Source organism: Amphiura filiformis, chromosome 5 (assembly GCF_039555335.1).
Source record: "Amphiura filiformis chromosome 5, Afil_fr2py, whole genome shotgun sequence".
Lineage (NCBI taxonomy): Eukaryota > Metazoa > Echinodermata > Ophiuroidea > Amphilepidida > Amphiuridae > Amphiura > Amphiura filiformis.
The window spans coordinates 9,654,037-9,676,447 of NC_092632.1; the positions used below are offsets into that span (position 1 = coordinate 9,654,037).

General features: G+C 35.4%; 1 protein-coding gene across 1 annotated transcript; it reads right to left on the reverse strand.

Annotated features, from left to right (window-relative positions):
• Positions 1-218: 218 nt before the first annotated feature.
• Positions 219-21,986, reverse strand: LOC140152588 (thiosulfate transporter TsuA-like). Its single transcript, XM_072174983.1, has 8 exons — positions 21,186-21,986; positions 19,071-19,312; positions 15,674-15,722; positions 15,072-15,174; positions 9,890-10,065; positions 9,429-9,598; positions 8,680-8,831; positions 219-2,124 (listed from the first exon to the last, which is right to left on the reverse strand). Exons 1-8 carry the CDS (start codon positions 21,481-21,483, stop codon positions 2,007-2,009), a joined length of 1,308 nt encoding a protein of 435 aa, XP_072031084.1. The 5' UTR covers positions 21,484-21,986; the 3' UTR covers positions 219-2,006.
• Between the last annotated feature and the right edge of the window lie 425 nt (positions 21,987-22,411).

Below are 22,411 nucleotides of genomic sequence, written 5' to 3' on the forward strand. Positions count from 1 at the left end.
AATATTTGGCAAAAATGTTTGCAAAAATAGTTTACAATAACATTTTGTGAAAACATTTAAAAATATTGTTGTTGTGTGTTTTCATACAAAAGCGTTTTAAAACGTTATCATGACCTTTATATAACCCGACATTTTAATGTTATTAAAACGTTTTTACCTAAACCAAAAGCCAAAATATAACTTATTTAAAACGTTTTTAAAACGTTTTTGTGTTTGCTAGGATGGTCCATGCATGATCTGTAATTGCCAAAAATAACATAATATAACCGGGCTAATTGAGGTTTGTTGATGTTAGTCTGGGGAATTAACTCAGGTAGAGACTTGGTGAATTTACGTTATTAAGTTAATATTCCTTTGCTTGATGTGATATTTATTTAGTGATCCTTCTTCAACTTCCAAAACTTAACTAACTCTCAAAACACATTTCTAAACCCACATCACTTACATCTAACTTAACCACCCAATCATCATGTAGGAAACCATCACTTTCCTTGAACTCATCTCTATTGTTTTACCATGATACATTAACTTTGCTTGTACTATTAATCTTAAGAAGATGATGAGCGGCAGCTTCCTTTAATAAATCATGCAAAACCACCTTATGAAGGATATACCATTTTGTACTGGGGGGGGGGGGGGGGGGAAGGATGAAAGTAACGTTTGTGGCCTAGATTGTGGTTGTTCATAATCCCTTTTGTCACAACTGTGCCAAGTAAGTCATGAGAACCATAGTTGACTGACCATTGTGATTATTACTCATCCATCATCAAGGTTGCAAATATAGGAAAACATAATACATTTCTAAAACATTTTAATTTACCATACAAAATAATAAGTAATCATTATCATAACCAATTAATAACAAAGCAAAAACAAAAGTAATAACCAACAGTTTCTTTGGCCTATGATAATCGCAAACCCAGGAGCGAACCGGAAGCCATTGATCCCAAGTTCCTAATTCATGATTTTTAAGCACACCTAACAAAATTTGTGGGAGTTATGATTGTAAAAAAGGCCTAATAAAACATTTCGAAAAATGTCATGCTCCCGGGGGCGTTTATTGGGTAATATATTATGTATGTTAACCATAATTACAATAATAAAAGTACTACATCTTTTATTACAACTTCATTTTGATATCAGATTTTGTCTTATCAAATTGCTTTCACATTTCATTTGTTCATTTGTTTGTTTATTTAGCACATCATATCATACTCAATCCAAAAATGCACAAATCTGAAATTTGATGAATTTTAGAATGATATCTATTTATCTTTGATATAATAGCTATCAATATATTTTACATTTTGAGCCATAAAATGGCTCAGCGATTGAGTATCAATTCAGCTTAAGAGATGTGTGCATGGTGGGGGAGTCAAATGTGGTCATGTTTGCATCTTTAAGGGCAAGAATGTTGGATCAAGTTTGAGGTTGTTGCAGTTACTATGGTATTCATCAACAGTATATTAAAAACATGACAATAAATAATAATAATAATAGGTAGGCCTTAACATATTCTTTGTGTGACAGCAGGAAGTGTTCATACATGTATTGCTGATCCAGGTAACAAAGGGAAACAAGATCAGGTGACTATGGTTTAGGTCTACAATGTACACCCACCATCATTTTATGTCAAATTTGGGTTGCCATTTATGTCAAAATTGTGATAAGAATGCCCGGATAAGAATTTATTCCAAGATGACTCAGTTGTCATATTTCAAATGTATACAATATAGAATGTAGAAATTGTCTAATGTCTATACAGCTAGCAGCTATTGCAGACATTTGCCAGGCTCATTTGAAATTTTTTTTGGGCAAACCCAAAGCTGAAATTGTAAAAATACACCAGTTGGTCTGGTTGGCTGTTTTTGGTATGAAAAGAAGCACATTACTGTCTTGTTCACAAAAGACAATATACTTGCTTAGGGTAATTTTTGAATCTTGTATATGTGCCCCCCCCCCCTGTCCCCTGGCTGTGATACTGATCAAAGTGTTTGAGAGGCTTTTTAGAAGACTCCTGCTAATTTCATGACAACTCCAGTCGCTATGCCACCTGCAAACATAGCTGGTACAGTGTAGAAAGAAAATACGGATAGTGTTCCTATGCCTGATAAGCCATGGCCACTGTGAGAAAAAACAAAGAGAAAACATAGAGAACTTCATTAGAATTCTTGTACAATAATTGCATTATTTTTGAAAATCAACTATTTTATGACCATGCATCACAATCAGTATGAAAACTAATTCTACTATGAAGCATTCTATGTGCTTTTCAAGTTTTTAGGTAAACTAATTCCTGAAACTAATTTCAGGAGGGGTAAACTGATACAGATAGGATCTTGCAAGGTGGTAAATTTGACAAAAAATGGGTAAAAAAGGCCTAAAAATATAAAATATCATGGTGGCTAGCATCCTAAACAGAGGCAAGAGGGGAGAAAATATATCTCCTTCCCCTGGCTACACAACTGAACCGAAATGCTATGGTCCTTTTGTAGCAAATTGAGACCTATGTTTCTTAAAGTCATAATGTACGATCTTATAACATGAATTTGGTTAATTTTTGTCTCGCCTGATAAGGCAGGAGACTATATAATCACTTTTCCGTGCAGATGTGTGGGGGTGGGGGTGTGTGGGGGTGTGTATGTGACAAATTTGGTTAAAGTTTTGGTTAAAGTTTGCTTTCCGCCTATTTTCTCGGAGACTATGAGTCGCACATTCCTCAAACTTGGTGGGTGGGTGCATCTTGACCCGAGACAGAACCGGTTTGTATTGGTTAGTGGGTCAAGGTCACTGAGGTCATTTAGGGGTCATCTGAGGTCAAATTAGTAAAAACTGTCATATGTCCATGACACTTGGTGGGTCCATTCAACATTTAAAGCCAAATTTTTGGAAGGTCATTTCGAGGTCACCAGAGGTCATCTGAGGTCAAATTAGTAAAACTGTCGTATGGGCATGAAACTTGGTGGGTACAGTCAACATTTAAAGCCAAATTTTGGAAGGTCATTTTGAGGTCACCAGGGGTCATCTGAGGTCAAATTAGGTAAAAGTGTTGGATGGGCATGAAAATTGGTGGGTACAGTCAACATTTAAAGCCACATTTTGGAAGGTCATTTCAAGGTCACCAGGGTCATCTGAGGTCAAATTAGTAAAACTGTTGGATGGGCATGAAACTTGGTGGGTACAGTCAACATTTAAAGCCAAATTTTTGGAAGGTCATTTCGAGGTCACCAGGTGTCATTTGGGGTCAAAGTAGTAAAAACAATCGTATGGGCATGAAACTTGGTGGGTACAGTCAACATTTTAAGCCAAATTTTTGGAAGGTAATTTTGAGGTCACCAGGGGTCATTTGAGGTCAAATTAGTAAAAACAGTTGTATGGGCATGAAACTTGGTGGGTACAGTCAACATTTTAAGCCTAATTTTTGGAAGGTCATTTCGAGGTCACCAGGGGTCATCTGAGGTCAAATTAGTATAAGCTGTTGAATGGGCATGACACTTGGTGGGTACAGTCACCATCAGCCAGATAATCGTGCCCAGCCGATAACCGCCAAATTCATTTACCTCTACCAAAAGTAATTGAAAAAGCAGGCGAGACTCGTGGTTCGAGAACCGCCTTGTTTTCAAACCTGATTTTTTGGCATATTTGTAATGTTTACACATGTCACAACTTGCACCTAAATGGAATCAGCCAAATTTGTTGTGTTTGTAGGTAAACAGAGCAAAGTTCGACATAAAGTCATAATTCAAGAAATTATGACTTTATGTCCGCCCATAGAACTGCGTGTTAAACGGCCAAAATAACAAGTAGTGTTCTTTCACGTTACCTCGTTATTTCAGCTCAAAATGGACAGAAACCATTCCCGATCATTATTACTAGTATTATTTCAGCATTTTGAGTATATAATGACAAATTTAAAATTTGAAGGAAATCGTACATAAAGCCTTTAATTCAAAGCTACTCTAAGATATATCCTTGGTTTCCCATATTGTAACATTTGCTGAGGAAGACACCCTCAATATTGTCCAAAATTCTATTTTTTACACAATTGTAATGTACTTTGCAAAAATCAAAATCAAGATTTTGAATAAAGCACAGGAACCATTGTTTAATTATTATGATGCAAATATTAGTCGAACGTGTTCATATGATGTTTATAACCCAGTACATACATGGTGTGCGGGCTGGTATACCCACATCAAAGGACCGTACCATAGCACGACCGACAGAGTGACATGTATTGTTCACCTCAGTTGTTCAGCTCAAAATTAAAAAGGACATATCTGACAGTAAAAAGCTAACATTTTATGGAAAAGAAATACAATCTATTTATTATGGAAATGTTACAATAAGATAGTAGAACTAACATGCCAAGTATAATTGTTTACAACAATTACAATATGCCAATGTCCTTTAAACAGTTGTTTGAATGAATAGTAAAAGGATGATTACCCTAAAATCTCAGACTATTGCCAATGCCACAGGTTTACTCCCAATTGGGCTACATTAAAATGTTTTGTTTTCTTTTGAGGGAGCGGTTGTGATGAGAAAAACAATAACAGACTGTTTATCATTAGATATCGTGCTTTCAGAACTGATTCCAACCTTAAATAACTTATTATGTAATGAAGTAGTGACTTGTGTACTATGAGACCCTATGCTGTTTGTGCATATCAAGAAATTGGATCACACTGATCTTTAAGTGTATTCAGGCCATAACATCGGAACAAATTCTTCTTTTGAAATTGGTTATGGTTGTATGGTCACAAAAATGACATTGCAAAATTATTTGTTTTATTCATTTTTTTTTTATAATTAAAGGCCTATTTGGTGATTTGCTCATCTGGAGGATCATAAAAATCATAAAAATTCAGATTTCAGTATCTTTGTAATTGTAAATGTCACATATGTGCTAACATAGCCTGCTGGTGGTTAAGTCGGAAGCTGTATATCAACAAAAGAAGATATTTTACATATAGTAGAGAAATTAAATAAATATGTGTATTTGAATGGGGCTTTAACTTTTTCAATGCTGCTGTTTTCCTCATTTTTTTCATTTCAAAAATACTAATGACAAGGTTAATGACTTATCCTTCACTTTCAGGTAATTATACACAATTTTTGCACCTTTTCGTTGGGATCACTGAATGGGCCTTTAAACTGATGAATTGCTTGCATAACCAAGCATTTTGAGTCAACCTTTGAGATGTAATGAAGCAAAGCAAGCCCTTTTATCAGTGTACCAACTATACTTTTGCTAAAATAACTATGACGTCTTGTGTGTGTATTGTCTCTGAATATGATCATTACCCTGCAGTTAAATAACAAATAATTTTAAAGTAAACAATTTTTAGGGTAAAATTGCAGGGTTGGCATGATTTAAATCAATTGATTTAAGTCACAATATAAATCATGATTTAAATCAAAGGAAATCAACTTTTTCAGTTTTTACCATTTTTGATAAATTTAGGTTAATTTCTATCTTGAATTGGCCGTTTTACTTCATTTGTAATGCTTCTACACCTTTTGGATATAATTAAATACCTTCATGATGTCATTTTATCTATTGCTAAAAATCATTTTCAAGGTGCAGAATTCAACAGGTAAAAACATGTTTTGATTTTTTTTAATTACCTGATAGGATTGTGCATATGTCTAGCATATTCCACTGGTCTCTTTTGATTTTATCATGGGGTTTAGCAGTTCTTGGAATCAAAAAAATTTAAAAAAATCGATTTAAATAAAATAAAATCCAATTTAAATCAAATAAATTGATTTTAACATTTTTTTTTAAATAAAAAAAATCGCCAACCCTTTAAAATTGTGCATAATTACTTGTAGTTGGCCATTGCTATTCACATTGCTTATTTAGAGGTTAATAACTGCGCATCGGTTATTTGGAGGGCATTGTGAAAAATCTAAACATTTTGCCTTTGGAACCGAGGAATATCCCGAGGGCGCAGCCCGAGGGATATTCCGAGGTCCAAAGCAAAATGTTTAGATTTTTCACAATGCCCTTTATATAACCGATGCAAAGTTATTAACCTCATCCTCATAACCGTCACTTTGATCTTTTAACTTTACAAAATAACACAAAATTTTCCTCAAAAGTTTGTAAAAATTGTTTATTTTTTTTTTTTTTTTTTCCCAAAATCGATCAGGCTAAAACAAAAGCGACCAATAACAAAAGTGCGTATCAGAATCTGTGCAAATATGGTAGCGCGCAATCCAAATCTGACAGCCAGCTCGCGCAAGCAGTTCGTTGGACGCACTTTGTACGGCGCACGCAGAAGTCAATTGTGTGCGACATTGGAACAATTACGCATTTTTGCGGTCAATTGTGAGATATTAATGACCTCGATTTGCGTTCGCGTTTTCACAAATAATAAAATATGATTGGATCGCACGCATCGCGTTTATTAATGAGGTTATGAATGTTCAATAAAAGATAAAGGCATATTATAACATTTGCTGAAGAGAACGCCCTCAAAAAAATTTTAAATTCAGGTTTTTACACGATTGTAATGTACTTTAGTAAACAAAGGATCTCTGCAAAAATCAAGACTTTAGGTGCTGTAGTTTTGTCAAAATCCGAGATTTTGAATAAACCGCCGGAACCGTCGTTTTATGATTATGATAGAAATATTAGTCGAACGCGTATGCGATGTCAACACACGGCGTGCAGGACACACACACACACACACCAGAGGATGGTACCATATTACAAACGCCGGAGTAACATGCATTGGCGCTAGTAGTAAATTCAATTTTCTTTGCTTTACCTCACTTGTTCGGCTCAAAATTAAAAGGGGACATATCTGACAGTAAATACTAACATTTTATTGAAAATGAACACTAATCTATTTTTAAAGAATTGTTATAATATGGCTTTAACATAAAATGGGTGCTATATATCATCGTGAACCTAACAGATTTCAGTCTTCCTCTCTTCTCCAGCATGCCTCTGTTAATTGCTCAATAATTTTAGTTAGGTGCGGTATTACAATGGTTGCTGGTTTAAATCCAGCCAAACTGGTTTTTTCAACATTTATGTGCACTGACTGTTCTGGTTAAAGATTAAAATCCTGATTGCTCTGCTTTAGGCCTATGCCAGGGGCCTATGTGTTCATATTGATAATGGAATCAATCACCATTACCAGTAGACTATGCCATAGTCGAATTTTGATAATAAAAATATGTTATTATTAATCATGATGAACGCATCCTGTTGGAACTCAAAATTATACTGATGTGTATTATAATTAATAGTAAAATGGTCATAAAGTATTTATATAATTAGTGGCAGTAAAAGTAAAGTATATTTATGTTATTGTATGCAACATATCTTGCATTTTAATCCTGAACAATTCTGATTTTGGAATCTACCAGTTTAAGATCAGATATGAAAATCTGTCAATTGCACACAAATTAATACAAATCAGAGTTTTATGCTTAAATGTAATAGCCAGTATGCAAATTGGGCAAGTGGACTACGGAGAAGTCTACATTACCAGGGGTCTACTTAATATTGTTATTAATCATACAATATAAAGATTGACTAGTATTTAAATTGCTGAACTAAAAGTAAAGTATATAACATAGGATACTGACAAGGACCACTGTACAGCTGACCTACTTGCTCGTCAAATTGGTCCAGTAAATATGACAAAGTTGGCTTAGTGACAATGGACCTTCAAAGAAATGGGCTTCAAAGAAAAACATTGATTGTGAAGTAAAACCATGACAAAATTGATTTTGCCCAGAAAAGATTCATACTAAGAAATAGAGGTTTCCGCTATCTTCAGTAGATAATGAAAGGAATTATAAAATCCATTCATCTGGACTATTTTGAAAGCTACAGTATCAAGCTGACTGTCCAGGCTACTGAATCATTGACCCATGACACAGTTGGAATGATCTCACATTAGAGTCATTTTCTGGTTAATGTCTCAATTTTAAAAGACAGAACATCATGATATGCTAATTAGGGTCAGGGGTTAGTACCCTAACCCTAAATCTAACCTTAACCCCTAATCTTAATCCCCATAACCCCCTGACCCTAATTAGCATAACGTGATGGTCTGTCTTAAATGAGACATCTACCACTTTTTTGATCACTGCATCGTCCTATCAAACTATTCTTGCATGACATACAATATGTACAGTGTATACCCTCTTAAATTTTCTGATTGAATATTCAATCAAAAAGATTTTTCAATCTTTTGCAGATTGTTGTTAGGCAGAAAAAAGTAATTTGAATTTTTAAAACGAGTGATTCTCAATCATTTAGCAATTGAAGTTAGAGATAAATTGTTTCCAATTGAATATTCAGCAGAAAAGATTCATTTTCATTGTTTTTCAATCTTTCATTGACTAAAGTTAGGGACAAATCCTTTCCAATTGTAAAAACAAATTGAAGAAAATATTCACTCTTAAAAATTTGAAATCACTTCCAAACATACACAAGGCATGTCATTTGACGGCGATTTAAAAGTAACACTTGATTTTGATGATAAAATCAGTCAACAATACCAAAAGAGTAAGAGTCAATTCAAAAATCCATCTTAATCTATTTTCAATCTATTTAGATTGATTCCTATCATCGACTGTTTTAAAAGATTGAAATATTTCAATTGGTCAAATTAACAGAGTAAAATCATGTAATAAAGCTTCAGTAATTACCTTGTACATCCACCTGCTAAACGAGACCCATATACCATGATAAATGCTCCAGTAAAACCACTAATTGCAGATACCTCTGATGCTGAGCCATATGTACCTGACAGTGTTGATGAAAGGAAAGCGCCCCCAACAGCACCGCCTATGTAGAACACCTGCAGTGAAAACACCCAATGTTACATGAGTAAATACACAACTGCTGCTGCTAATTTATTTTGCTGATGAAATTTATAAAGAATAATTCCTCTCTTGAAATGCCAACCATGTTCAAATGATAAGCCAATGTAAATTGGGGATCTCATCTGTAGCCACATTAGAAGACTAGTGAACAAATTAGAAAATTTTTCATTATTTTCTTACACATTTGTTTTTAATGTATAGTGGTCAAGATGGTGGACATACATAGCAACTTTGGCCCAATGGACTCATTTATTTTCTCTGTGTAATCTTTAATGTATGAGTATTATGTTTAACCCTAATGATACTATCCCACATGATCCGATTGCACACTCCTCAGAGACTACACAAATATAGCTACAAATCTGTTGACCAGGCAATGGTGTGGAAGATGACACTACCAAGGACAGGCATGCTATCCTCAGTAGTGTCATCTTCCACACCTGAGGGGTCGGTGGTTCAAAACCGGTGCAGAGAAAACAACTTGTCCGTTCATTTTATTTCATCCTTCCTTCCTTTCTTCTTTGCCTTCCTTAAGCAAAAACAGAAAGGGCATTAGGGTTAAAGAAACTCACCTGCCACCAGTTGTCTAATCCATACTTATAACTAAGTAGGTATGGTGAGATGCCTTTGAGTGTCTCCTTAGAAAACAGTTGACTAACCAATGTACAATAACCACTGCTGCCTCCTATGGTTTCCTCTGCTGCTATCACAATTGGGATCTGAAGAAGACCTACCAACATACCTATACAAGCAGATAAAAAGTCATTTGGTAGGTATGATTGGAGACATGGCATAAGTTCAGTGTTAAGTTTACTAATGGGATTTGTTGGTGGGGTGGGTGGAGAAGGCTTTGGCAGATAAATGCTCAGATAAAATTGGTACAACGGAGGTAAACATTCATGGTAAGTGGTCCATCATTTTGACCAAATATGTTCACTCTGACAAGATGCTTTTTTTTTCAGATATGGGTTTTTTCCTCACACATCTAATTGCATGGCCATGCAATACAAACACTGTCTATCAATCACCCTACCTGCCACAAGTGGTGGCCATCCATACAGGGCCAGAAAGGATGAACCCTCCAAGTTGGGTTGTCCCAATTCAGATTTCCATGGTACCACATATTCCACAGTTAACACAAATGCTGCTACAACACAAGCCAGTGGAAGGGCTACTCTGTAGTATGATGTCTTGGCTCTACCGTCACAGCTGAAATTAAACAGAAAACACATTACTCTCAACATAATACACCATTACTTGTTTTCAACTTTACTGTATTTGTTCCATTAACTGCCCATGCCCCTATAAGCACCCAACAAGCAAACTGCAGTATTAGTTTTTTAACTGTCTATGCAAGTGTGAATCATGGTTTGAAACATGACACATTGATGATGATGGATGAATATTTGGGCCTTTTTACTTATGGTAGGCCTAAACAATCAAATAAAATAAGCGCCCACCCAAAATGGCTCTGGGCGGTTAATGGAACAAATATGGTATACTTTATTTCTAACTTAATATCCCACAAATGTAAAACATGTCTGGGTGCGCAGTGTGTCAATCAAAATGACCTGGGTAAAATGATTGGTACCTGTTTGTCTTGGAGAGGACTGCAACCAGGGATAGTTTCAGTTGGGCCCATTGGTTTCAAATCTATGGGCTCACACTCAAATTGTAAACATTTAATGTTACACTGGTCCACATTGGTAACACTTTGTAAGACTTGCAAATCAACAACAGGTAATGCATGCCATGGATTAATGCTGAAGTCATCATAAAGTCAGACTTGCTGATTTTCTATTTCACTGGGAGCTACTGAGCCACTGGGTAGTGCATCAGTAGCACTACTTACGGGCTCTGTTGCTTTTATATACTAGCCAGAGAGGTTGCGCTAAAGCGCTTCGGTTGAATGCCTCACGCTACGTGCTCGGATGTGCGAGCGCTCGCTAAGTCTGTGAGGGCCACAAACTGCGGCTAGTGCATCAGCTGACCTGCAGTTATTTTAATTGGCTTTTGGCCCTAGGGCCAGCCTTAAGGCCAACAAAAATGGTTATATTGGTAACAGGCCATTGCAAAATAGGGTAGTGTCCCAGGTAGTGTAGGAAGATTGTGTTTTTTTTTCCACTTCTGCTACTTAAAGGAGTATTTCGTGATCCTAGCATCCTCTATTTATGTCATTTTCATTAGATATCCATGAAAAAACCTATTCCCAAAATTTCAGTTGATTCCGATTTTTGCGTTCATGAGTTATGCATGATTATGTGTATTACACTGCTCCATAGACAATGCGTTGTAATTTCGTTCTGGTGCACCAGAACGAAATTCAAATTTTACAATATCTTTGCTAAACGAATTAATCTGCAAGAAATATTTTGTACATAAACATTATGTAGCCAGAGGTTTCCAGTGATATAAAAATCTCAACTTTTTTGAGAAAAGTGGGGGATGAGGCTGTGGATCACGAAATGCCCCTTTAATATTGAATACATACTATGCTTGATCTCTCAGGCAAATAAATCACAAAATGACAAAACCACTTTTGCCAACTCTTGATTTTTTTAAATTTTGTACCTCTGTCTTCCGTCTACGATCAATGTCAATATATTAAACCTAGAAGGTATGTCCAAAAAGAATTTGAATAAAGACAAAAATTTAAATTTCTGAAAATAGTTTCTAAATTGTTAATTTTTGTCTTCATTAAATTGTCTGTAAAAGCTTGTAGAAAAAGACAAAAATAAAACCATCTCACCCTATAAAGGGTCAAAAAGGTAAGAATATCTCCATGGTAGCTGTGTATACAGATAGTACTGGAGAACGTATAGCACATTAAAAACCGCAACTTTATCTCTGACATGACAAGCTTCATGATCTGACAGTGTCTGACCTTGTTTCTTGAAAGGTCATACATTTTGGGATATCTTTCCCTCTTTCAAAACGTTGGCCACAAACAGGCAACCCAGTTTTTGTATTTCTCCCTCAATGTATGTCTCATTTGGCCTCCAGTAGTTTTCTCAGTACAGTAACAGCAGATCCCTTGCACAAACTTTTGACAGATTAAAAAAAATAGGGCTGGGCCAGTTTTAGGGTAGGACAGGTTGCTCCAATAGGCCTACAACCATTTTTTGGCATAGGGTCGTAGCAAGACTTTCACAATCGAGGAGCAGCTAGGCGAATCTGACATTTTCACATTAACAAAGCATATATAAATGCTCAAATCATGTAGGGGGCACACACAGGTGTCTAGACGGACTTTAGTCAGGGGACTCCCCTCACCCCACCCACCCCACTGGTTATGCCACTGACTGAATAAATTATTTAAGAGCTTTCTGCCCCATTATTACATATATTTTGCTCCTTACACATTTGCTTATTTCAAATTTCAATTTGTGACTTTGGTCAGAATGAATATAAATATAAATCACATCTGACGTCAGGGCAAAGGCGCAAAAGGTTGCCGACCTGCGCAGCATTTTCTGTCTAGTTGTCAGAATTTTAGATGGGAACTAGTCTTTCTATCTGTCTTTTATGATAAAAGAATACAGGTTATTGGATTTACTTCTGAGCTTGCTTGGTTTATTGCAGCACATGTATAGGATTGCTCCAAAATGCTGAGCATAATTATGAATTTTGATATACGGTACCTTATTGTTAGAGTTGCAGACAAAAGAAAAACAATTTTTTTTGTTGAAGCAATGGTTTTTTTAGCAAGGGCAATGGTATGGCCTAGATTTGTTAAGTAAATTATTGTTATTTAGTAACCATTCTTACTTTAGTCTGTTTACTGTCAAATAATTGATCTTATGCCAACTATCTCAGTTCATAAAGTTAAATTACAGCATATATGAGGGGAAATGACCTGGTACCAGTATTAAATGACTATTCTTATGCCCCATTTCATAATTTGGCACAAACAGAAATGTAAGTACGTGAAATGGCCGTGTGCCAGCACCAGCATACCAAAATGTCCATTATATAATTCTATTATCAGAACAAACAATTTCCATATAAAACTTTTTCATAAAAGGACTGAATAGGACAATATTTTCATAAAAGGACTAAAAAGGACATTTGATGTTAGCTATCAAGGATAGGCCTATTAATAACGTTCTTAATGTGTATGGCTTGTAGAATGTGCCAGTTGCTTTTATTTATTTGTATTTTTGATATATTTTCTATAATAGGATAGATTTTATGTTTGTTTGTTTAATTAAATGGTCGCTCCATGTGGAGATACACTTGGGTCCTGATGAGACCAGGCCCAAACAAAATGCTCAAGCCATGCTAAAAAGTCTATAAGCATGCTGCCTATATGGAAAGAGAAGTGAGAAACTGATTTGAAGATTTAGAACAAGTGTGGTTGTAATGTACAGGATCTCTTTATATTAGTTTTTTGTTTGAGCTTCTCATTCTACCTGGTATTGTACTTTTTTCTATATGTTTGCAGAAAACTGAAATAAACATTTTAAAAATGTCTGTTTGCTGGGAACCTAGATATGTGGAAAACATGATTATTTACTTCAACTTTCAAATCATTGAAATCAGGTAACACTGATATGATTAATACTTGTCACAGTGTTTAGTTTAAGGTCATATGCAGTCATCCAACAATGACAACAAAATAAATTCTGAAGTTGCTTAAATATCAACAAAATCAAAATATGAAAAAAAATATGAAAAAGGGGTCACTGTATGCCATTTTTAAAGGACAGGCAAGTGTAGCGAGCCAACAATCTGAACCAACTCTAACAAAGTCTTTTATCATGGGTCATCTGCCCTGCCTTTTGCAGATGAGCCACCAGGAGAGCAAATATGACTTTTTTTGTGGGGGCCGGGGGGTCCTGCAGCAATTTGAACCAGGGACCCCTCCCACCAAAGGCAAACCCCATAAGCAGTGTGCCATGCTGCTCATTGAAATTAACTTGACCCACTGTGGCCCATGAGCACATATAATTAAGAACCCCTATATAGTCCACATGGCTTCCTTGAGTCAGTAAAGTAAAATCAAATTTTGTGATTTTCTCAAAAACTGCTCATTTTTGCAGGAATCTATTATGCTAGTTGAATTCCTTGCATCATTTCCTTTCTGAAAATGTATACTTTTATATACCAAGTATGTGTGGACATGTATAAAACTACTGGTCTCGGTGTTTGTGGACATGTATATAGCTACTTCCTATTCCAGAAAAATACAGCACTAATTTGTTTGGATTAAAAAATATTGTCTTGTTTTGCCAAATGAAACATAGCTTAATACTAATCCTTTATTTAGTGGGCAACAAAATGCAACTGGCAATTTTTAGACAATTTCTTGAAGTCCAGTGAATCCAGCACCTTTTGCCGACAAAGTAAGGTTATGGTACAAAGTGCACACAAATGTTTTTGCCATATTTAAGCTAAACTGGTGAAATATAGTACAAAACCGGAATTAATTTGCACGAAGCGCAAAAAAATTGACACTTTTTAGTTTAAAATGACCAAATATGGGGTTAATTTTGGTTAGAAACCCGTAGACAGGCGTCAACATTGGGGGATGATTGTATGGACCATTTCCCCCCCTATCAAAATATTGGGGGGGGGGGGGATTTTCTACCCCTATGGTCATTAACTCATTAGCTAAAAATTATCATTTGGAGTTATTACTCATTGGAGTCATAGTGTTACACCCAAATTGTAAAGTGTGCACATTTTGTTGATTTGTAGCTTGAGATTACAAAATTGAACATTTAACGTTCATGCGCGCGGAGGGCGCAAAATTTTGGAATGTACATGCCTTCTCGTACATTTTACCCCGAAATTTTACGCTCAAATTTTTTTGACCCCACCCTATTAAGGACTGAATTTTTTTTATCCCCCCATTTTAGGACCCAAAATTTGTTGACACCCCATATTTTCCAACCCCCCCCCCCCTCCCCCACCAAAGTATTTATGAACACTCCCTTATAACAAAAATACAAATTAGTTGAAAAGTTTTGTTTTTTGAAATGATAGCTTTTTGATGAAAAGTTTTGGTGGATAGATTTTAATACTAGCATTAAAAAGTTACCTTTGGTGAAGCGATAGCTGTTTGATGAGAAATTTGCTTTTGTGGATAGATTTTAATACCACAGTTGAAAAGCGGCTTGTGTGGAGTTGTGAAGTATAGTATTGAAATCCACATATTATCTACAATAAGCTAAATCCAAACACCCCTATAAATAGTGCATGTGATTGCTTACCTGACTTCTTTGGCAGGTGCTTGAGGTCGTGTATTTCTAATCACCTGTTTCTCTGTCAGTCCATAGATTAATGCTCCAACAAGACAACCCAACAAGGTGTATTCTGAAAGATAATATCATATTAGGAATGTTGATCATCATCTTTTTTTAAGCCAGTGTACTTTTTTTATAAAATGTATTCTATTCAGTGGCGTACCGTGGCTGTTCCTACCCCCGGGGGCTGAAGAAAATTCAATTTTGGCGCCCTTCCTCAACAGCCCGAAAAGGTTGACCCAATTTTTTTTCGGTGGTTTGAAAAAGTGAAGAGCAAGAAAAAAAAAAAGGATTATAGGCGCAAGCGCCCTAAAAGCAACACATTTTGATGTATAGTACAATTTTTTGTACTCTTTAAAAATTTTCCACCATTTTTTCTTTACTAATTCTTTTTGCCACCCCTTCTTCTTCCGCCGCCCCTCTTTTTGCCACCCCTTCTTCTTCCGCCGCCCCTTCTTTTGGCCACCTGCTCGCGCCCCCAAAGCCCCCAAAAAATATGTGCATGCTATTTTTTGTATTAATGAACCTTATATATATATATATTTCATAAATTCTAAAACAATGCATACCACAATTTTTCACTCCAGCTCCAACTTGAGTCAAAACTGCTCCAGGACACTGAATAAAGAACAAAATAGAATAAAAAACATCAAGGGACTGATTTATTTTCTTATTTATCTGCATGATCAATTATTTGTGTTATCTTCAGCAGACAGCAATCACTGAAGTTATGATATCATCACTTAGATCATAATAAGATTTTTAATATCTCAGATGAGGTCATATTCTGTAGTAAATAATTATGTTTAAATTGTACTTTCTGTAATAACAAGATGAGATTATTCTATCTTAGTAGATAGCATGAACAGATTTGCTATCTTCAGTAGATAGCATGACCAGATTTTATGAGATTATGCTACTTTCGGTAGATAGCACAATCAGATTGATTTAGATATATTTGGTTGATCAGATTTCCCATCTTTCATAGATCGCATGATCAGATTTTGCTATCTTCAGTAGATAGCATGATCAGATTTTATGAGATTATGTTCTTTTCAGTAGATGGCACAATCAGATTTATAATGATGATTTATATATATTTGGTTGATTAGATTTTCCTATCTTTCATAGATCGCATGATCAGATTTTGCTATCTTTAGTAGACAGCATTATCAGATTTTATGAGATTATGTCATCGGTAGATAGCACAACCAAATTAAAAAAATATTTGGTTGATTAGATTTTCCTATCTTCCGTAGATTGCATGATCAGATTTTGTTATCTTCAGTAGCTTGCATGATTAGACTTTAGACTTGCTATCTTCAGTAGATAGCATGTAGATTCTGTTATCTTCAGGAGATAGCATGAGCAGATTATGATATCTTCAGCATGATCAGATTGAATGATATTATGCTATCTTTGGTAAATAGCACAATCAGATTTATTTATATAGATTGTGCTATCTTCAGTAGATAGCATTAACAGATTATGATATCTGCAGTTGATAGCATGACCAGATTATGCGATTTCAGTAGATAGCACAATTAAGATATTTTTTGGTTGATCAGATAATTTGCTATCTTCAGTAGATAGCATGATCAGATTTTAAGAAATTATGTTATTTTCGGTAGATAGCACAATCAGATTTATAATGATGATTCAAATATATTTGGTTGATTAGATTTTCCCATCTTTCATAAATCGCATGATCAGATTTTGCTATCTTCAGTAGATAGCATGATCAGATTTTATGAGATTATGTTATTTTCGGTAGATGGCACAATCAGTTTTATCATATTTGGTTGATTAGATTTTCCTATCTTCTGTAGATTGCATGGTCAGATTTTGTTTTGTTATCTTCAGTAGGTTGTAAAATCAGACTTGCTATCTTCAGTAGATAGCATGAACATATTATAATATCTTCAGTAGATAGCATGAACAGATTATGATATCTTCAGCATGATCAGATTGAATGATATTATGCTATCTTCAGTAAATAGCACAATCAGATTTATTTATATAGATTGTGCTATCTTCAGTAGATAGATTGTGCTATCTTCAGTAGATAGCATGAACAGATTATGATATCTTCAGCAGATAGCATGACTAGATTTTCGGTAGATAGCACAATCAGATGGATTTAGATATATTTGGTTGATCAGATTTTCCTATCTTTCATAGATGGCATGATCAGATTTTGCTGTCTTCAGTAGATAGCAAGACAAGATTTTATGAGATTATGCTCTTTTCGGCAGATGGCACAATCAGATTGATCATGATGATTTATATTAATTAGGTTGATAACATTTTCCTATCGTTCGTAGAAGACTTGCTTTCTTCAGTAGATAGCGTGAATAGATTATGATATCGTCAGTAGATAGCATGAACAGATTATGATATCTACAGTAGATAGCATGATCATAGTTTGCTTTCTTCAGTAGATAGCATAAAAGATTTGTTATATTTCGTATATAGCATGATCAGATTTGCTTTCAGTAGATAGCATGATCAGATTTATATTATCGGTAGATAGCATGATCAGATTTTGCTAACAACAGTAAATAGCATGATTAGATTTTGTTTTCTTCTGTAGATAGCATTATCACATTTCCTATCTTCTATAGATAGCACAAACAGATTTTGCTATCTTCAGTAGATAGCAAGAACAGATTTTGATATCTTCAGTAGGTAGCAATTAGCATGATTAGAATTAGCCGTCTTCAGTAGCTAGCATCATATTTTGCTATCTTCAGTAGATAGCATGGTCAGAATTTGTTATCTTCAGTAGATGATCAGATTTGCTGTTTAATAGGTAGCATGAACAGATTATTTCTTCAGTAGGTATCGTGATAAATTTTGCTACTTTCAGTAATTATCGGTAGATAGCATGATCATATTTTGCAAACTTTAGTCAATAGCATGATCAGATTTTGCTTTCTTCAGTAGATAGCATGACAAGATTTGTTATCTTCCGTAGATAGCATAAACAGATTTTCTTTTCTTCAGTAGAAAGCAGGATCAGATTTGCTATTTTCCGTAGAAAGCCTGGCCAGATTTGCTATCTTTTGTAGATAGCATGAACAGATTATGATATATTCGGTAGATAGTATGATCAGATTTTGCTTTCTTCAGTTGATAGGATGATCAGATTTTGGTTTCTTCAGTAGATAAGATGATCAGATATGATATTTTCCATAGATAGCACGAACAGAACGAATGATATCTTCAGTTGATAGCGTGATCAGATTGCTATCATTGGTAGATAGCATGATCATATTTGGTTATCTTCCGTAGATAGCATGATCAGATTGTGCTACTTTCAGTAGGTATCATGATCAGATTTAGCTATTATCAGTAGATAGCATGATCATATATTTTGCTAACTTCAGTAAATAGCATGAGCAGATTTAGCTTTCTTCAGTAGATAGCATTATCAGATTTGCTATCTTCAGTAGATAGCACAAACAGATTTTGCTATCTTCATTAGATAGCATGATCAGATTTGCTGTCTTCAGTAGATAGCATGAACAGATTCTGAGCATGAACAGATTCTGATATCTTAAATAGATAGCAATTAGCATGATCATATTTTGCTATCTTCAGTAGATAGCATGATCGGAGTTTGTTATCTTCAGTAGATGATCAGATTTGCTTAGTTTAGGTATCAACATGATCAATGCAGATTGTGTTATCTGCTGTACACAAAATAATTATGTGACAGACGAGTAATTGCCCAAATTAATGATCTGCTCGAAACTTACATTTCTTTAGATAAATATCTTGACTCTTAAATGTTATGCACCACATGAGAACATTTTGTTTTGTGATTTCCCGCACGAGTTATAAATAAACGTGTTTTAACACGTTAATTAAAATTAAAATTAAAATGTTTTGAAAGAAAATATGACATCAAACTTAGTGAACCAGAATTAAATGTTTTGTAAGAAAATATGACATCAAACTTACTGAACCAGAAATAGCCATGCCCATTCCTAGCATCCATCCGCCAAGACTACTGGTGAGTGCCCCTTTAGTTTTGAAGCGGCAGACGTAATTAGCACGGGCTGCGTCAAACAAATGCCTGGTAGATGGTATGAGTGAGAGCACGGTGAGACAGAGGAGGCTGGTTGCCATGGCAGAAAAGAACATCTTCATCATGATGTTTCGTTGGAAAAGCATCTGGTTACGGATATTGAACGGCTCAAATACTAGAAAAGAAACGGGTAAAGGAAATTAATAGTGCCAATGTTTGAGCTGTAAAAAAAAACAGAGCTCTTTAAAAAGAAACAGTATTTGGTTGTCGTTATAATCATGATAACGACTCATTAATTTATTTCACAAATTTGTAAGTGAGTGAGCCAGATTGGTCGGGAGGTACCACTTGGGGTGATGAAGCTGCACTACTACCTGAGGTATTATAGTTGACATCGTGTCATATTATAAAAATAAATGATAGCATTTGACCAGAGTAGCTTTCTAATCATCAAACTAGGGTCCAAATCATACCAATGTATTATAGTCATATGATTTAGAAAATGTATAGTTTGACCTATCTAGGACTAACGCTAACCCTAGGACGTACCATTTTTGAGTCATTAACAAAGTTAAGCTGTTCAAAATAGAACCACTATATACATTTTGTAATTTTGAGAATAAAATCCCGATCACCCAACCCATTTCATCATGTACGGTACATCTGCATGTTTTCGTTGCTTCTAAACGTTTTGCACGCAGCTTCTACTATTGATAATCAAAGTTCAATGTGAGTTAAGGCGAGTCGGAGGGAAGCATAGACCAAGCCATGTTTGCACTTAAATATTGAGACAAATAAAGGCTGACCGTCACAAGAGGAATGATGTGGGTACTATAAAGGAGATCCAAAGGCTTGGTATAAAGGTGTAATTTCCGTCCCATGTGTATGGTATTTCTCGGGAGGGGTAACACGCCCACAAATTTCTTTTTGACATTTTATTGACCTCAACTCAAGAACCACAAGATCTATGGAAATATAAATATAAAAGCTTCCTTGATTCATTCCATCCATCCATGTATTAATATTAAGAAGTAGGTCCTACAGTACACTGCAATTTTTTACCGTCATGCTAAAACTGGGACAAAATATGGCTCCTACCATCCCACTCGCCTTAAGTCAAGTTCTAAAAATAGCGGCCCGTTTCAGCTGCAGGCTCTGAAGTTGCTCCAAACACCCAGTTCAAAACGTTTTACACGAAGATAATGAACGACGAAATCAAGTTCATCGACTGTATGTGAAATCAAATGCATTGTGCTTTTCAGTTTCCACACGCAAGCACGCACAAAACGCAATGTAATTGCTACAGCTTCGTTTCTTTTTTCGTACCCGTTTATTAATTATATCCGAGAATTCGCGATTGAAGCATAAGTTTTCCTACCATCCTTTCAATGTTTTTTTTAATCACCCCTTGATGATTTTAGGGGCCTACTTATATCAAAAATACTCGTACTTCATGAAACATTTTTGTTGGCTCGACTTGACACGATTAAGTCAAACTATTCCAATTTTTTTCTTTAATTGCTCATTTTTTTCAAGTTCGAAGTATAGATCATAAGACAGTTGTCGCTTCTCAAAGCGAATTTGAATTTGTCATGTACATACTTCGACCACTTCCCCCACAAAATTTACGATCTTGAGTTAGCGTTACTATTAAATTATTCATTCCTTGCATAATCAGACAATTTTGAGGCAACGCGTCACCTCAAAACTCAAAACCTTTCTGTATATGTGTGATGCCCAGCAAACACAAACCGTTTGACAGAAAACGTTTAATAACGGGTTATAAAAGGATATTTAAAGGGTATAAAATGTTTTACAAAAACGTGCTGAAAAACATTATATAATAAGACCAATAATGTTATTTAACTTTTGACAAAATATTTTGCAAAAATGTTTGCCAAAAATACTTCGCAATAAAATGTTGAAACTTGTTCAATGTTGTTACTAACGTTTTCATGACCTTTCATAACCCATATATGATTATAAAACGTTAATGACGTTTTAAAAAACATATTTATGTTTGCTGGCTTTCAAAATCAGGATCTTACCTCTCCCCTTCTCCATTGCAAGACCAAAGACAACCCCTGCTGCTATGCAAACTGCTATCCTGTATCGTGTGCTCCACATGATGGGAAAATTGGGTTCGAAACTTCTGTAATGACTGGATTCGCACTCGCTATCTTCTTGGACGTGGGCACTCAATGATGCCTTGCACAAAGCATTGCCGTTTTGGTCAAAAACTGTTTTTTCTGCGGCGACCAATCGCTTGCGGAATGTGACATCTGATGCTGAAGATTTATCTGAATTTTCCTCGCAATACGAGGTGGAAAGTCTGGCAGAGAACATGATTAAAAGTTAGTGAGAAGTAAACTGAATTCAGGTAAGTTACAGCAAGAAACTGCAAGCTCCAGCTCTGATGCAATTGGAGGACTTGGAACGAACCCTGATCATACGAGATGATGTGGGTTTATATAGGGGCGTTCAATTTTTTTGCAACCTTGAATTTTTGTGCTATAAGTAAGTGATGACGCAACAAATGTGCTACTGCTTTCAACCAATCAGTTTAAAGTATCTCTTGGCAAATTAGCATTAAATTGCTGTAGTGATGAAAGCATGCAAGAGAAAAAGCCGGCCGGCAAAACCATTATGCATGATGAGTCCCATCCAGGTACCGGCTTTCTTAATTCGTGGTGTGTGATATCTTCTGAAATCTTCCAGAATAAAGAACTAGTTAACACATGCGCAAATATCCAGACAAGGCACGTTTCTAATTCTGATACCATTTGCGTCCTTTTTGTATCCCCACAATCTGATGAGAACTTGTGCGTGATTCCGTTTTTAAATTGTCAATGACTACTATTTATAGTAAGTGTGAAATGATCTGAGTTCAAGTTTAATACTTACATAAAAGGCGGCGCTGTTCGTGGCATGGCAAAAAAAATATAGCCATGCATTTAATATAGCGGTGTAGTGGGAACAGGGAAGATTGCCCTGATCTTTATGGTGTTAAAGTGGCATTTCGTGATCCACAGCCTCATCCCCCCACTTTTCTCAAAACAAGTTGAGATTTTTATATCACTGGAAACCTCTGGCTACATAATGTTTATGTACAAAATATTTCTTGCAGATTAATTCGTTTTGCAAAGATATCGTGAAATTTGAATTTCGTTCTGGTGCACCAGAACGAAATTACAACGCATTGTCTATGGAGCAGTGTAATACACATAATCGTGCATAACTCGCAAACGCAAAATAGGAATCAACTGAAATTTTG

What these genes read in the sequence shown, in the direction of transcription:
- LOC140152588 (XM_072174983.1), bottom strand. Translation starts at nt 21,483, where the DNA reads ATGTTCTCTGCCAGACTTTCCACCTCGTATTGCGAGGAAAATTCAGAT. An exon ending in GCATGGCTATTTCTGGTTCA is followed by an intron (nt 15,723 to 19,070) that starts GTAAGTTTGATG and finishes TTCTTTATTCAG; the next exon opens with TGTCCTGGAGCAGTTTTGAC. An exon ending in GCACCTGCCAAAGAAGTCAG is followed by an intron (nt 10,066 to 15,071) that starts GTAAGCAATCAC and finishes GTTTAATTTCAG; the next exon opens with CTGTGACGGTAGAGCCAAGA.